The sequence below is a fragment of the Ambystoma mexicanum genome, chromosome 5p (assembly GCF_040938575.1).
Source record: "Ambystoma mexicanum isolate Mex_15411 chromosome 5p, UKY_AmexF1_1, whole genome shotgun sequence".
In the NCBI taxonomy this organism is placed as follows: Eukaryota; Metazoa; Chordata; class Amphibia; order Caudata; family Ambystomatidae; genus Ambystoma; species Ambystoma mexicanum.
The window spans coordinates 967,948,140-967,963,116 of record NC_090930.1 but is presented as its reverse complement, the minus strand read 5'-3'; the positions used below and the strand labels follow the sequence as shown (position 1 = coordinate 967,963,116).

The 14,977-nt window shown below is 45.0% G+C and overlaps 1 protein-coding gene across 1 annotated transcript in view; it reads left to right on the top strand.

Moving 5' to 3' along the window:
• The window catches only part of ABCA13 (ATP binding cassette subfamily A member 13), a 2,251,223-nt gene that overhangs the window by 1,192,931 nt on the left and 1,043,315 nt on the right, over positions 1 to 14,977 (top strand). The window contains exon 33 of the mRNA XM_069613428.1: positions 1,143 to 1,218. Within this exon, the coding sequence (XP_069469529.1) occupies positions 1,143 to 1,218 (76 nt within the window). The remainder of the gene's footprint in view (positions 1 to 1,142; positions 1,219 to 14,977) is intronic.

The window sequence follows — 14,977 nt, the reverse complement described above, 5'->3', positions numbered from 1 at the left end:
TTCCAGCTGACCTTTCACAGAAGCTGCTGCTCGGGCACTTTCATTTTTAAGTGCTACATATGTACAATACGTTGAAGCATGTTGATGTTGATCCCGCTCCATGTCATGAGTGTTGCAAAGTCTTCGTGGAAGCTTACAATTGTATGAGCCCTTTTATACATTCGTGTTTGTTTTTGGCTATTAAGTGCCACCTGTAAACCGAAGTTATTCAACTGGAGTACAGATAGAGGGAGATTGGATGTGATGACGAGCACACAGCTTGTTGGTGGTGTTTGTCTATTTACTTAACAAGTCACCATCCATGGCAATTTCAATCTTTGTGGCCATTCTCACCATTTGCTGCCCCTCCCCACATCCTGTGAGGATCTCCTTGAGCTAGCTCTATAAGCAGTAACATCAAATGTGCTTTATATGACTTCTAATGTTATCTCTAAGCAGTCTTCTCAGAGTAATATGCTTAATTGCAACTTTAATTCACTAGTGCTGCAATAAAAATGTCTTAACCAAGTGTGTCTTCAGTCTCTTGATTTATATGCAGTAGGTGTGTCCTCACATATCTTCCTTGCACTGAAGTCCTCCTAAAAACAAACATTGGCAGTGCCAACAGTTAAGGAGTGTCTATACCTATTAGATAGGCATATTTGCCAGGCACTGCTATCATATGCCCATGTGCTTACACCATTTTCCATCTGGAACCCATTTTGCCAAATGCTTATCCCATGCTCACACAAAAGCCAAAACGATTGGCTTTTTCACTGCTTGTTTACATATATTATCAATGCAGCAGAGTGCTCCTTTCACCTTGGACAATGATGAAGTAACAGTACCTATTGCTACTGCTTTTCAGATGAACTAACCAGAAGATGATTAGATGCAATGATATGCTAAAAATAACACTTCGTTGAGCCCTAGGTCCTGATTCATGGAATTATTTGCGAGCTAAACGGGGATTTGCGTGCCATTCTGCCCACAAATCTCCATTCGTCAAACAGAACAGGGATTTGCGGCCAGACTGGCAGGTAAATCCTGGTTTTTACACACAAATAATTCCATTACTTATATAACTTCGGTGCCATTTTATCTGATGGTGTGGTTACACCATGCTTCAATTAATGCATTGTTTGTTTGCTTTGAATCACTAGATATGGAGGCTGGTCGTTTGGCATGAGCACAGGCCCCAGATCTGAAGAAAAACATCCAAATAAGACCCAAGCCAAGGTAAAGCTCTTTCTTTTATTGGAAAGTATCTATTGGTCAACTGCATCAGCATTGCCAACAAGTGCACTCTAGACTTAACAACAGGAAGCGTGTGCATCAGAAATGTGAACTCGCATGCACACGACTCACATGTGAATCATATGTAACAGTAAAAAATAATATGGAATTGACAGTAGTCAATTTCCATTGCTTGCACTTATCTTTAAAATAGCAAATACGTGCGATGTGATGTTCTCCAATTGCCTCTTTGTACTCATGAATATATATAAGTGATGTAATTCTAGTCTTTCCAGCACACCTCATTTATAGAATGTTATGATGTGGGCAAGTCTTTCAGGTACTAGGGCGTCCCTAAGCGGACAAACTGCTTGCTTCACACTTGCCTCATTTGGAGGGACCATTTTAGGATGTTCCTGACTTTTAAGTATGTCTTCCCCAATCCTGTGACCCATGGCATTGTGTATAGTGCATGCATTCTTGAAGATGTTTCAAGGTGTTACATTCGATTTACAGGTGATTGCAAAATCGAGCCCAGCTGACCTCTAGTGACAGCTGTAAAAGCGGAGACCAGATCGAGACAAGAGTTAACTTTGTGTATGATCAAAATACTGTCCACCATGGTTCTTGAGGGTTTTTTTTGGAAAGTATATGAGCAAGTGTGGTCGGCGGTGTAGGTGTGCTTCTATATTCATTCTTCTTTTTGTTGCCGAAGATTTCTTGTCAAAAGAATGCATCGCATTTTTTATTTATTTTATTTGGGGGGTTACCCCAATCCCCCTCCCCTATTATTTATTACCTATACCCCACCCTACCCTTATATGCCCTTAAACCCCCTCCACATTTCTTGATGATTTTGTCAGCAAAAATTAACGGGCGATGGATGAATGCCATACCGTAGTTGCCTGGGCACTGCTGTTGTGGGCCTGCTAGGTAAAGGCCTGACATTTTCTGCTCTTAGCACAATTTTGTTTCTGGTCCCCTACACCGGAGGATGAGTTCTGCACTTCATGTGTGCTCATGTAGGATGCTGTTGTCAGGCTAGAAGGGATTGGCAAAATGCCCACACCATGGTGGGATCCTAGGTCCTCCCTGGCCTAGCCATAGCCTTGTGACGCCGATAACACTTTGTGCGCTGAGGCCTCTTGGCGGCCCTTTAGACCTTGGCTTAGCTCCATTTTTAAGAGGATAGAGACTAAAATGCTCGTGCTCGGATCCCTGATAGCCTGTGTGGCGTTAGGGGGGGACATATGGCATTAGGCAGCAGAAATTGCCCATTGTCTAGCATTTACAAAGCATCAGACTTGGGTCATGAGCAGTGTGATGAACCGGCATTGTTAATCCAATCAGATCAGATGTCATATCTCATTTGTCACGCAAGTATGCTGCTCTTTCTTATATGGTATCGGTTTTATTATACTTGCAAAATCATAAATGCAAAATAAACAAAAAATTCAGACGTCATTTATGGTGTAGTTTCACACAATTTCTCACGACATAGAATTTCCTTCAAAATGCCCATTTTTAATTGAGAATCCTGATCCCTCACATTCAATATCCCTTGGACTACTTTGAGGGTTTTGTAAGTTCCCATATAGATGAAGGAGTCCCTCTATTCCCTTTGCATGTGCCCTAATGGGCAAATATGGCCCTGCCTCCTATGCAGGATGGTGGCTGGGGCACTTGCCAAAGACAGCAGGCTGTACCCTTCCCCTTTATGGCCAAAGGAGTCCCTGCCATTATATTCAAGTCTTGACTACATGGTCATGTATTATTTTACACCAGTGGACTTTGCCCTCCTTCCAATGGGTTTTCATAGTATTTAAGGGCTGTGTTTTGGTCCCCACGTAAAGGGCTACCATTGCTAAACTTCTGCTGCGGTGAAGAAGCAGGTGTGCTCAAGTCCCGCTGATATCATGTGAGCTTATTGGGGTGGAGGCCTTGCTCTTAGAATGGAAGGCCTCCATATCCTAAGGCACACTAATATGAGTAATTGTTCATGCCATGAGACTGTAGCCCTTCTGTGATACCACTGGAATAATTGGTAGGTGTTCCACTAGTGATATTTATTGAATGGAAAGGCTCTCCCAATTTTCGGGGCTCCTCACCCAATACACGGAGAGCCCATGGAAGGGTAAATTAGGGTGAAAATGGTCATTATGGAGGTCATCAACAGTTTCCCTTTTGCAGCACAGGAGAGAAAATGATAGCCACAGTATATTGCTGTCCCACTGTAATTTTTTCAACTTTTATTTTGATTGGATTTTAAATGTGAAACCAACCAAGGGCAAAGCCCTCAAAGTGAAAGGCCCCAACAGAGCAGACATAACAGAGAGAAGCAGTATTACAAATTTGCTTCGAGCCATCTCGGAGTGTCCTTGTCCTAATGGGGGTAAATCACCTGATAGTAGACCAAACAATGGTGGCATGAGAAGAACAACAGTTGATATCAATCGGTCACTTGGAATGCCACCTGCCTTAGCAGTGGCATCAGCTAGGTGAATTGGTGAAATTGAAGCTCTGTCGGCTCCTGGGCATTGCTCTCAGACACATTGATCCGTCAGTATTTCGTATCTTCCAAAGGCAGTACCAGCTTTTCATACCAATCAAGACGTAGTTCTTCCAATGTTTTTCCATCTCTCAGTTTGGATGCTGAACAGACTCTCCATACACTGATCGCTAGTTGCCCCTTAGCATTTGTCATTTGTCATGCAGTAGTGACTAGGGACCTATATGGCAGTATTCCAAATATTGATGAATGCTTTAGATAGAGCAGTACAGTAACCGGTAAGGAACTGTTGCACTTGAATGACAGAACTCGATAAACTGAGCACAGTGACCATTTTGTCCATCTCTCATTTCTTCATATTCTGAAGATTTGTATTTTGTATTTTTATTGTTTTATATAGCGCCTTAATACAAGGCTCTTTACAGTTAACAACAAGTAACACATCAAACATGGAACAGTAGAATCAAAACAGTAAACAGGAATCAAACCATAAAATCAGTACTTAGAACAATTTGCAAGTAAGAAGGAAGAGGAGCGGAGCAGGGTAAAAGAGGAGAGGGAGAGAGCAATGAGTGAAGTGAGCAACAAAAGAGGGGAGTTCATAGGAGAGAAGGGGACAGATAAAGATAAGAAGAAGCGAGAGGATAATAGAAGGAAGGAGGGGATAGAGAGAGGGGGAAGGTATCAGAGAGGGGAGTGAAGAAGTAGTTCTTTCAGTGAGGAGCGGAAAGAGGAATAGGTGGGGGAGGAGCAGGTAGGGAGTTCCAGTGTAAGGGGGCAAGAAGCTGAAAGGAGCGGAAACGAGAAGAGGCACATGGTGGTGGGTGAACAGAAAGTAAGAAGAAATCAGCGGAACAAAGGGAGCGAGAGGGGGTATAGAATGAGAGAAGAGGAGAGAAGAGAGGTAAGGAGGAGCAAGGTCATGAAGAGATTTAAAGACAAAGGAAGTGAAATTTAAGCTGGGAGTGGAAAGGAAGCCATCCTAGGTAAGAAAATGAGTTGGAAATAAAGTCACGAGAAGAGAGTAGACAGAGAGTAGGTATGGCAGAGTGATAAAGGGATTTGAGGGGGCAAGATGGGAGGCGGAAGACCAAAGAAGAGAGAAGAACAATAGAAAAGGCGAGAGAAGATGAGGGAGGAAATTAAGAGTTTGGTAGCATGGAAGGTGAGAGAGGGACGATTCTGATGTAACTTTCCTGGCTGCTTTTACAGACCTGACACGACCTGACACCCACGCGTTATGTAAACTGTGATTAAAAAATGTAGGATTTACATCGGTTAGCATCGTTCAAAATTATAATTTGCACCGAATGGTATAAAACAAGGTTTCTATTTCTGGTGTGCCTAACGGGCTTAGAAATACACCATATTCATTCCTGACAGCGCAGAATCCTACCACAGTGGACTCTCAGACTGAAGACATTTCCCTTGTTTAAAAATAACGTATCGCCGAGCAAGAACAAAATGTCAGACGCACGCGCTGCTGGCAGCCTCTCGCAGCGTGTCTGCGCAGAGTCTTTGATGAGTTCTTTAGTGGCTGTAATGTATAATGCAGAGTAACCAACCAGCCGCCAGCAGAACTGCACGTCATATTTACACCGCAGGTGATCTCCCTTTTTCGCTGAACCAAACTGCAGCTTTCACTCAGCGCATTCAGCATGGGCTAATTTGTTTTCCGAAGGAAAAAAAGGCATATTTTTCGTTAACCGAGAATCAAAATTATTGCATTAACCTTTCAGAAAGTAATGGCTAATCTTTCACGCAGGGCAACCTAGCTCAGAGGACGTATGGACGCCATAACCATGCCTCTAAAATGAAAAAACAGCATTGCACTGAACGCTCATGTTTTATTTTGAGACTGCCTGAGAAGGTTTCCACCTCAGCATTCACAGGTCACTCTCCCGATCGTGGACTCGGAGAGCCAAGCAGACACGAGTCTGATAGAGCCAGGAGACGGGCCAATTACCTATTACTTTGAGATTGTTATGGTGTCGGAAAAGACGTGGCTGGAGCAGAGTTGACAGAAAGGTCAAAGGAGACGGGAGGGCGGCTGCATGGCAAGTGACATGCCCGTGCGCTTACATTCAACAGGTCTGGCGGGGAATTAAGCATTATTTAACCTCAGGGAGAAGGCTGCGGGGTACATGCATTGTTTTAGTACCGTGATATTTTCAAAAGGGCATTTATTTGTAACAAAATTAAAGTCTCTCTCCCTATAACCTAAAAAGAAATGGTTTCGGAGTGAGCAGAATTTGCTGTGACAAGTAAACGCTAGAATAAGGAGGTCCTGAAGCACTGTTGGGGGTCTGTCCTTTGCCCCCCCCCAGGCGTGCCCGTGAGCCCCCAACCCCACAGAGCTCACACTCACACGTCCGTCAGGTTCGGGCTCCCCGGTCGCTCTCTCGCTTCCGGGAACTCCCCGTTTATTTAAGCCGCACGCGGCGACGTGCAACGTCACGCCGCCGCGTGCGCAGCCCTTACGGGGCAACGCCACAAGCACTAGCAAATGAGCAACTGGTTCAGCGCCTGCCCTTGTGTTAGACATGAGGCAGGCAAGGGCAGTTTTACTCTCCATGATCTCTTAACAGAGCTGATTGCTGGCCATGGCATGTGGCTAGGACCAGCAGACATCAAACCCCGGGTATGTCTTCCTTTGTACAGTGCCCTGTGCACCGACACCTCTAACTGCAGTGTTTGCTGGGCACCGCAGAGTTGATTTGCCATGCGTGGGCGCAGGGGCTCTACCTGAAATATCTGCTGGCTATGCCACATGCACAGGAACCACCTTACATGCAGTGCTTTCCACAATGGCTGTGTCACTGTACAGTGGGACTTGAGATCCTGCCATCAGGTAATGTGGCTCCAAGCCACGTCCCGACGACATTGGGCAATGTGTTGCAGTGTGCAGGTGGCATCAGACGTGTGGTGCCCGCTAGTCGTGGCCTGTGGCCAACCTCAATGGCCATTGCAACCAGTGCATTTAACCATGCTCTGGAGGCAGTGACCCATCTTGCAGTGCCTTGTGGTCAAGGGCTGAGGTACTGCCACATGGGCACTGTGCCCTTCAGCCACGCTACAACCACAGTGAACCCTCCAGCGGTTGCAGGGTATGGCCTGTGGAGACTGTGTCTGGCCCCAGGCACAGTGGTCCACATGCAGTACCTGCTGGGCTTGGTCTCCATCCAGGTCCAGGACTCTTGGGCCCTTTCTGCATTCTCTGAAACAACCACTGGTTTCCACATGGATACCGTTGGAGCAATATTGGTTCCAATTGGTACCCTCCCCTAGCCCCTCGCCCAGGGCACTCCAGGAGGTTTCAGTTTGTGTGGTGTTTGTCTAAGCTGTATGACGGAAGGGCACAGAGTGCAATGGCCTTGGCTGCAGGCCATGCTGCACTGGCACTGCGTGTAGAGTCCCTGTAATCGGGGCATAGCAGAAAGTCGTATCCCTAACCAATTGCAAAGACAGCAAAATATGTGCTGAAATTATGCCGTTTGCTGCACCATTTTTAAGAAAAATGGGATGAAAAGCCACACAATGTATAATTGTTTTTCTACAGAAACAAAACTAATAGCCAGTTAATTGCATGATTCATGGACAGTCATGCCTTATGAATATTTTGAGTGGATTGTCCTAGATATTTCCCAAAACTAGCAAAGCATATCGAGGGAGCCCACATTATTTGAGGAAAATATTTTAATTTGATGTGCTGAAATTATGCATTTTGCAGCACATTTTTGCCATAAATGATGTAAAAGGACATCACATTTACAGGCGTTTCCCTAGGGTAGCACATGAAGAAATCCTGTATATGCCATGTCACCAACTGCACACTATATAGGGTCACTTAATATAATTTTCATGAGGCTGCAGCCAAAGCCTATCTATGCCAGTTATGATCAGTGTAAATGTCAATCACCAGGCTGCTGCCACAACCTATTTATGCCAACGATGGTCACTTTAAATCACATGCATGACGGGCTTCATCTTCGGCATCCTATCTATGCTAGTAAGGGTGACTTTAAATCACATGCATGAAGTCACTATTACTGGCATAGATAGGTTATGGCAGCAGCTACATACATGTGATTTAAAGTGACAATTACTGGCATAGATCAGAATCACATAGATGGGTTGTGGCAGCAGCTTATTGCATGTTATTTTAAGTGAACATTACTGGCATAGATAGGTTGTCCTATCTATGCCAGTTATGGTCACTTTAAATCGCACCTTGAAGTCGCTGCCACAGCTTAACTATGCCAGTAATGGTCACTTTGAATCACATGTATCAGGCTGCTGTAGCAGCCCATGCATGCCAGTAATGGTCAATTTAAATCGCATGCATGAAATGCTTAGGCCTTCATGCATGTCATTTAAAGTGACCGTCACTGGCTTTGATAGGTTGTGAGTCACAGCCTATCGATGCTGGCCAGTAACGGTCACTGCAACTCACATGCATGAAGCTGCTTACACAGAACATATCTATGCCAGCAGTTGTTGCAAGGGATTAACTAACCATACACATTATAAATCCCTTGCAGAGATGACACTCCCGGAAACGCGCAGACACACTTTGATCCAAACGTACACATGCATACACACATGCACAGCTAAAGACTCACTGACTAGACATGCATGCACCCATAATGCATTACATTCAAACAAGCATATATAAACACATACATACATACATACATATGTACACTTGCCTTAGGGTCTTCTCTTGAGGTGGCAGGGGTACCGCCAGGCAAATGCAGGTGCATGGCACCGGCATGCCCAGTAGGACTTGAATCGCCTGGACGAGCCGGTGCCGTGGGCAGCAATGCGGTTGTTATGGCAACCCTGTGAGTGCATGCTGCGTCAACCACGTCGGCACGCCACTCACAGCGTTTTTTTTAAATTTGTTTTATTTATTTTTTAATAATTAGGGCTGGTGCTCAGTCAGTCCGCTGACTGAGTGCCAGCTCTGATAATTAAATAAAACATTTGACGTGCTACACTGCAGTTTGGGTCCACGTAGATGGGTTGTGACCAAATGCAATGCCCTAGCCACAGTTCTCTTTGGGCACAGCTGCAGTTCGTTTTTCTTTTTCTTGATTGAGGGAACAAGGTGCTTTGACACGAAACATGTACAATCGTAACAACAGTATTTTGGGCAATCCTTACAATAATTGACATGGAAGTACAAAACTTTTCGGTTGATGTTGAGCGACACTCAAATGAGGTAGAGGGCAAGGTGCATGACTGACATGCGTCCCAGGAGACTGGATATGTACAAGGAGTGGTATTCTCCACAGTGAAGCTAGACAGAGAATAATGGGTGGAACCTCATGCGACAGTGAGGGGGCTCCCTACAGGCACGGTAGTGGTGCCTATGATGTGGGGAGCTAATGAGTTCCAAAGTCAGAAGAAGTGAAGCAAAGAGTATGCATCGGATGGATGAATAGATGGCAAACTGGAGAGATTGTTGTTCATGTAAGAACAGATGTTGCCGGGAGAAGTGTACTGGCAAAGAGGGAGAGGGATTTGAGTGCAAGACGATGACTCCATTTGAACGAAAATAGTCAAAATGTCATGGTGTGCCATTAGATATCGATACATGTTGTGAGGTGGGAGACAAGCAGGTGAGATTATGGAGGGTGCATGTGGCGAAGTTCATTAAATTTGGAGGAGTAGAGGCGGAGACTAGCACAATAGTCAAGGCAACTAAGTAGCCAAATTAGGATGACGGTAGAATAGTAAACCGGGACATGGCAGATGTTAAGTAGGCTGATTGAGGCAGCAGTAGGGTGGTAGCAAGGATAAAGTGGTGAAGATTCAGATTTCATGCTTGATGGGAGGAGAAAGCAGGTCATGGGTTAATGAGACCGTAGATGAAATAAGAGGGGGCAGTTGAAGCCCAGGGGGTGGCCGACGTCAGTCTTCAAGGAGTTACCATAAAATAGCAAAGTGCAATCCAGTAATCAGCTGCTGAGAGGCAATAATATATATGTTTGTGGAGAGATAGAACCTGTAGGTAGAAGCAGTGCTACTGGGATGTGGCAGCAGGCCATTTACTGTGGGCGTAACGCATAATATGAAAACAATAAAACAAACCACATTTAAAACATTTTAAGGCAAGGTGTGTTTCTCTTGTAAGGTGATCGAAGAAACTATGCTGAAAAATAAAACAAATTCCCCCAAAACATTTTAGTTGAAGATGTTATAATTACAATGTCAAAAAAAGAAAAATCACTAAAATTCACCCATTATGGTTTTTATTTATTTATTTATTTGATACTTATATAGTGCACAAAACCCAAAGGTATCTAGGTACTTTTGCTTAAGAAAGCAGTCACATTAAGTGCTTCAGGTTACAGAAAAGTAAGCATAAGGGTGAATTACATTATGAAGTGTGCCAAGGTAATACCTCATACGCCAAGTGCAGAGGAGAAGTACATGGTGGGTGCATCCATTGGGCCTAACCCCATGTTACCAGGTGGCAGTAGCATACAGATGCAAAGTCGATTCAGTGGGCAAGTACATGGTGCCTACCACATGTTGCAGGGCGGCAGCGACACATAGATGCAAATTCAATTCAGAGGGCAAGTACATGGTGCCTACCCCATGTTGCAGGGCGGCAGTGACACACAGCTTCAAAGTCAGTTCAGTGGGCAAATACACGGTGCCTACCCCATGTTGCAGGGCGGCAGCGGCACACCGATGCAAAGTAAATTCAGTGGGCAAGTACATGGTGCCTACCCCATGTTACAGGGCGGCAGCGACACACAGCTTCAAAGTCAATACAATGGACAAACACATGGTGCCTACCCCATGTTGCAAGGCGGCAGCGACACACAGATGCAGAGTCAATTCGGTGGGCAAGGTGGGGCACACAGCATCACAGATGACCAGAAGGGGGGTAGTGGGGCACAGAGCATCACAGACAACCAGAAGGGGGGTGTTGTGGGCCACACAGCATCACAGACAACCAGAAGGGTGTGTGGGGGGGGGTTTGTGGGCCGCACACAGCATCACAGACAACCAGAAGGGGCGGTAGTGGGGCACACAGCATCACAGATGACCAGAAGGGGGCGTGGAAGGGTAGTGGGGGCACACACCATCACAGACGACCAGAAGGGGGGCAGTGGGGCACACAGCATCACAGACGAGCAGAAGGGGGGTAGTGGGGCACACAGCAGCACAGACGACCAGAAAGGGGTGGGGGTTAGTGGGGCACACAGCATCACAGATGACCCCTTGGCGTACCGGTAGCGGACGGGGAGCAGGGAGGTGCCTTTGTTGTGGGCCTTCGATGTCTGGGTCGGCTCCCACCTCCCGGTTGCTGTAATTGGCCTTTCACGGCCAAGGCAACCAATGGGAGCGGGAGTGGGGCCAGGCCAGGCCAGAGGCAGCTCACTTGGATGATGGTAGAGCGGCCATCTTTGAAGGGCCAATGCCCAGAGGGGCAGTAGTTCACGTCGAGTAGCCAATCAAATATCCAGCAAGTGTGTTCATCGAAAAATAAAGTGGAATGCACTTAATGCAGTCTCCAAGCTGCCAGCAGTAAAACATAATTTGTTTAAAAATGATGCATAAATTTGCGCAACGGCGTGTTTGATGCCGAAAAATTGTCGGGCTTAACCCAATGTTAGCAATGTAACCATTGCTGTCCAATGCCAGGCACTACTCCTAACTCATTACATATGACATAATAAATGGCATAGCCAATGATCAACACTAGATATATCCTGGTAGTTATTTTTGGTATACAGTCTTTATAACGAAAATGTTATAAGACATAAATATATAACGAAAATTATATAACGAAAAACATAACAAAAATGTATGTGGTGTGGGGTAAAGGGTTCAATCTTGTGGAGAAACGGTTGGGGTGGTTTTTTAGGGGTGGTAAACAGGGGTTTGGGGGATATATAATGTTTATATAGCACCCTAGTAAGCCCTTTTATTGCCAATGACTCTGCTTAATATTTTCACCCACTGAGGGTTCCCCCATGAAATATTGTCAGGCCATGGTATGTACCTTGTGAAGCGTTCACCCAGAAACAAAAGGTTTGGTTGAGTGCTTGCATAATCAGGACCATACACAAAGGAAAGTGGATGCGTGCGCCTCTGCTGCATGCGTCCCTGCAGATAGGAGGAACCATGGTCACATTGTTCTCTTCCCCATTCTTTATTTTGATATGGAAAAGTGAGAAGACTTCCCCTCAGCTCGCACGCAGGATTCATTACCACTATCGAAGGGAATTATGCGATGACCCATACACCATACTGAGCCGAACCACAAAGCGAGTCAGGCCCTTCAGAAGTCAGAGTGACCCGCTTGTGGATCACGCCCTGCATTACAAGGCCATGAACAGTGGTAGAAAGGGCTATACAAAGTGATGCAGTGAGTTGAATTGTGTAGTTGAAACACATTCACAATACAGTCCAGGAGGGTTTGTCACCTGAATCAGATGGCACGCCATCTTAATTCTTCTTACATGTTGTTCCTGTCCATTAAAGCATGGGCAGTGGAAATTTAAAAACCTCAACAAATGAAATAGAATTATCATCAAGGCATGGCATTGCCGTTATGGGGAGATTTGATGACAAGCGTTTGGTGTGGACTGTGAGAGAAGCTGGGATTAGCTGCTGTTGAGAAATTCTTCAGTCTGCGGATTAGTAAACTAGTGTTGGTATTTAAATATGGAATGAAGGATATTCGTTTCTGCTTGGGTGTCTTCAGTCTTACTTCAGTAACCACCAATTCGGACAAACAGATATAAGCTTGACTATGTTGGGGCCTATAGAAGATGTTTGCCAAACTATGGGAAATGAATAAGGCCCTGCAGTGCCCTCACAGCCAAACAAATGCCCAAAACAATGAAGTTATTCAGCAGAGCCTGCTCCTGAATTTAAATCAGAGCAGAAGGAGGATGTTGTGCTTGATAATAGACTACAGCAGTGCATCTGGGCATGCCCTGCTTGTAATGAGAGGAGTCTGCGCTAGAGTTTCATGCTAAGGCCTTGCAGGCAATGGCGGCTAAACCTAGAGCCAACTGCCAACCTGAGACCAATGGGCATTTGATACCATATAATGATTTCTTTTTTAACGGCGTGACTGTGGGCAAGATCAATTGAGGATCGAGACTATGTGGATTACATTTATAAACAAGTAACCGACAAAAATGGTCATTGTTTCGAAAAGCTATGCTGAACCACATCATCAGGAATATTCATCTTTCAGGGACTGGCTCCATCTTTAAGTGGGAAAGCATGGCTCCTCCTACCAGGGACTGGCTCCATCTTTAAGTGGGAAAGCATGGCTCCTCCTACCAGGGACTGGCTCCATCTTTAAGTGGGAAAGCATGGCTCCTCCTACCAGGGACTGGCTCCATCTTTAAGTGGGAAAGCATGGCTCCTCCTACCAGGGACTGGCTCCATTATCGGAGCTGAAAATTATAGGTTTATTCAATACATTTCCGAGCTATGACGCAGTTGTCGGGATGGCATTCCGCTGAAAGTCTATACACGTTTTGAAAACATAATAGTTGATCAGGCTAGCCGTAATGATAAGGACATCTAAATCTGTCGGCAAATCTCCAGAATCATGGCTAGGTTTGTTTTAAAAGATCCAGAAGGAGAGCAAATGTAAATCTTGTTAAAGACTGTTTTCATTTCTTATTGAACATAAGGCGGGTTATTCCTCCATTTCAGTTAATTGGCTAATTCCTCTTCCCCTCCAACTCACAGAGCCTGTGCACCTTAGTTTCATGTGTCACTTCTTTGTCTGCTTGCCTCCTCTTTTCACTTCATTATTAGCTGTCTCCACTTTTTTGGTACACCCTTTCTCCCTCCGCCCTCCTCCTCAGTTCATATCTTCTCCACCCCCCATTGTCTTCTTTACACCACTTCCTCAGCTATTATTTTCACCCCACACCTCAAATCTTCACTCCACCACCACCTCCTCAGATCTTCTTACATCTGCTCCTCAACTCTGGTTGTGACTTCCCCTTTAACGTCTCTCTCCTCCATGGCTCCTCTCCCAACTCCACACCTCCTGTCACCTCTCGGCCACTGCAGTCCCTTTTCTCCAACTTCCTCTGTACCTCCTTCTCCCCCAAACACTCACAGAGAATGAGTTTCCGCCACCCATTGTATGTGCCAATTATGCTGGGTATGTCTTCCATATGTGTCGGTTTTGCTGAATGCTGTTTGAATGGGCAACTCAGGGTTGAAATGACTCTTCTTTCAGCTGTATTTCTTGAAATGGGCCCATGCTCTGTGGACTCACAAGCAGCACACTTATCTACTCGTCCGCCGTTATAAATGCAAACGTTCCTGCTAGTGTCATGTGTTGATGCTAGGAGACCAATTAATTCCATACTGTTATTAAGGAGATGTACATTTGTGAATGAATACAAACTACATTCTGCGATTAGTTGCACAAAGAGGAGAGTGTGTGAAGTGTAACTGGTGGCGAGGTCAGATATGCTGTTAGATCTTTGATCCTAATGTATTGTATAGAGACCAGTGGGTATAGGACAACAGCGGTCTGAAATGTTCCAGTTTCAAAATATGTCTTCATCTCATAGCTCCATAAAGATACATGATACTTGTCCGTGAGGCTGTCAGTCGGTTTCTGATAACCTGTTATCTATACCTGCATATCCTCTGGCTCTTTTCTTTCCCCAGTCTTCTCTACCTTGTTTACCTTTCAGCTCGTAACCTAGGTGTTATCATCGACCTTGCACTTTCTTTTTCTATCCACATCCCCAACACAGCTCGCTCATGCCACTTTCACCTCTATAACATTTTACAAGGCTCCTCCTTTCCTCTGTTTTCATGCTACTAAACATCTTAACACTTCTCATCTTTTCTTGTCTCGACCACTGTTTCTCCCTTTTAATTAGTCTTCCGACTTTCCAGCTCCTCCTTCCCCTTGTTCAAACAGGGCCTGTAGTCTGGAAAACAAAGATTTAGGAACATAGTTCAAGATGGGATCAAAGAAAATGTATATCGGGCAGGGCCATCCTCTTAACTAGATTGATTTTGGTTACTTTGCTCAGGGGAGGGAACCCCACCCTTTCTGAATCTGTTTGATCACAGCAAAGGATGTTTCAAAATTCTATTTAAATATTTCCCCTCTTTTCAGAGGAACCTTCACTCTTCAATATTGAATGATTGTTCTGTTACGAATAGACTAGCAAATGTTGTTCCAGATAAGACTACATTTTGCTGATTTGCCGGTATCAAGAACTTAGTATGAAT